At 39.1% G+C, this 1573-nt stretch overlaps 1 protein-coding gene and 1 pseudogene across 1 annotated transcript in view; both read right to left on the bottom strand.

Moving 5' to 3' along the window:
- The window catches only part of LOC106956940 (UDP-glucuronosyltransferase 2B31-like), a 21744-nt pseudogene that overhangs the window by 13099 nt on the left and 7072 nt on the right, over positions 1-1573 (bottom strand).
- The window catches only part of LOC106956941 (UDP-glucuronosyltransferase 2B31-like), a 12298-nt gene continuing 11842 nt past the window's right edge, over positions 1118-1573 (bottom strand). Inside the window, exon 3 of the mRNA XM_015048052.1 lies at positions 1118-1554. Within this exon, the coding sequence (XP_014903538.1) occupies positions 1409-1554 (146 nt within the window). The 3' untranslated portion in view covers positions 1118-1408. The remainder of the gene's footprint in view (positions 1555-1573) is intronic.

Genomic DNA, 1573 nt, shown 5'->3' with positions numbered 1-1573 from the left:
AGTGACAAACCATGACAAGTTTCATGCATGTACCTTTTTCTGTCTTTGAGCTGTGACGATGTAAAAATATGCCTCATTTTGTAGACGTTGGAAAAACAGGCGGACGTGAGAAAATGAGATTTGCAAGTTTGGAACAAACACGTTTCATGACAAAACTATAATAGGTATGAACAAAACGAATACGTCGTGAGTGTCAGGAAGCTTTGAACTCAAATTGGCACAAACATTTTGTTTCTACGTTGCATAGTTTAGGAAATACGACGTTACAAAAACATGTCTGAAGACAGCTTCAATGATGGCCGTTTTTTTTTTCCTCCCTCACAATGTATTCTCCTAGAGCAGGGATGTCAAACTCCAGTCCTCAAGGGCCACTGTCCTGCAGTTTTTAGATGTGCCACAGGTACAAAACACTGGACTGAAATGGGTTAATTACCTCCTTCCTGTGTAGATGGGTGCCCCAGGGCCTTGCTAATTACCTAATTATTCTATTCAGGTGTGGTGCAGCAGAGTGGCATCTAAAAGTTGCAGAGCAGTGGCCCTCCAGGACTGGAGTTTGACACCTGTGTCCTAGAGAAACAGGAAAACAACACTAATGAACAATATGGACATATTCTCTTCATGATAATAAGGTAAACAGAAAAAACCTGAATCTTGATGAGTCAAGTTCCAAATGTTTGCCTTGAGTTGCCGGTTGTCAGGCAGCAGGATTGTATTTGACACTTGCTTCACGTTTCAACCAGCAAGTCTGAGCTTGAGGGACAAAGTCCAATATGTGTGCAATAGGTAAGCTACAAAGATTTTGTTACATGTGGTGACATGGTGTTTCTTCTAATTACATCTGTAAGTATTTAGTGACATTTTCACTCTCTGTTCTCACATGTCCTTTTTAAACTGGTGCACACAATTATGGATGCATTTGCTGCCAGAAGGCAGGAAAGAAGGCTCGATCTCTTCTGTTAATCATCAACAAAATTACTAATACAGAAGAGACAGTAGTTCATACTGTAATTTGAATTAATTTTTGTTCCTGGGATAGATGAGAACAAGAAAGGCCTTCAGAATACCTCTTGAAGGATCAAGTAATGTGGGTGAAAGAATTGTCACGCTCAAAAAAGTATTAAATTCAACATCTTTAATCAGTTGTGTACAGAAAATGTCATACAAGTTGCAGAGAAAAGCACTCAACTAGTCAGAGCAATGCCAGAGTATTTAGGTAAAAGTAAATCTTCAGTATGTCCAGAAGTAACATTTTAATGGAGTTTAGAAGTTAATTAAGAGTTTTACAGTCTTAACAGAACATTGAATATGAGGCAGAAATATTCGTATGTTGTTATCTTTTGCTCAGCTAAATGCAGAACCCTGTAGTAACATTGTATATTTATTAAAACAAAGTAATTTTTTTGACTAATTACTCTGGTTTGATCTTCTTGCTGGACCTTTTGCAGCAGAGTAACCTACAGACAAAGATGAAACCCCAGATGGAGGTTCCAGTTAGGGCTAAAAGAAAGACTGCTACATCCAGGCAGAAGTAGGAATACCAAGGCAGGCCGAAACCTGCGGACTGCAGGTGGGC

Source organism: Poecilia latipinna, unplaced genomic scaffold (genome assembly GCF_001443285.1).
Source record: "Poecilia latipinna isolate Pla-1442-1.1 unplaced genomic scaffold, P_latipinna-1.0 Scaffold858, whole genome shotgun sequence".
In the NCBI taxonomy this organism is placed as follows: domain Eukaryota; kingdom Metazoa; phylum Chordata; class Actinopteri; order Cyprinodontiformes; family Poeciliidae; genus Poecilia; species Poecilia latipinna.
The sequence above is the reverse complement of the archived record's forward strand: the minus strand, read 5'-3'. Positions and strand labels throughout refer to the sequence as shown.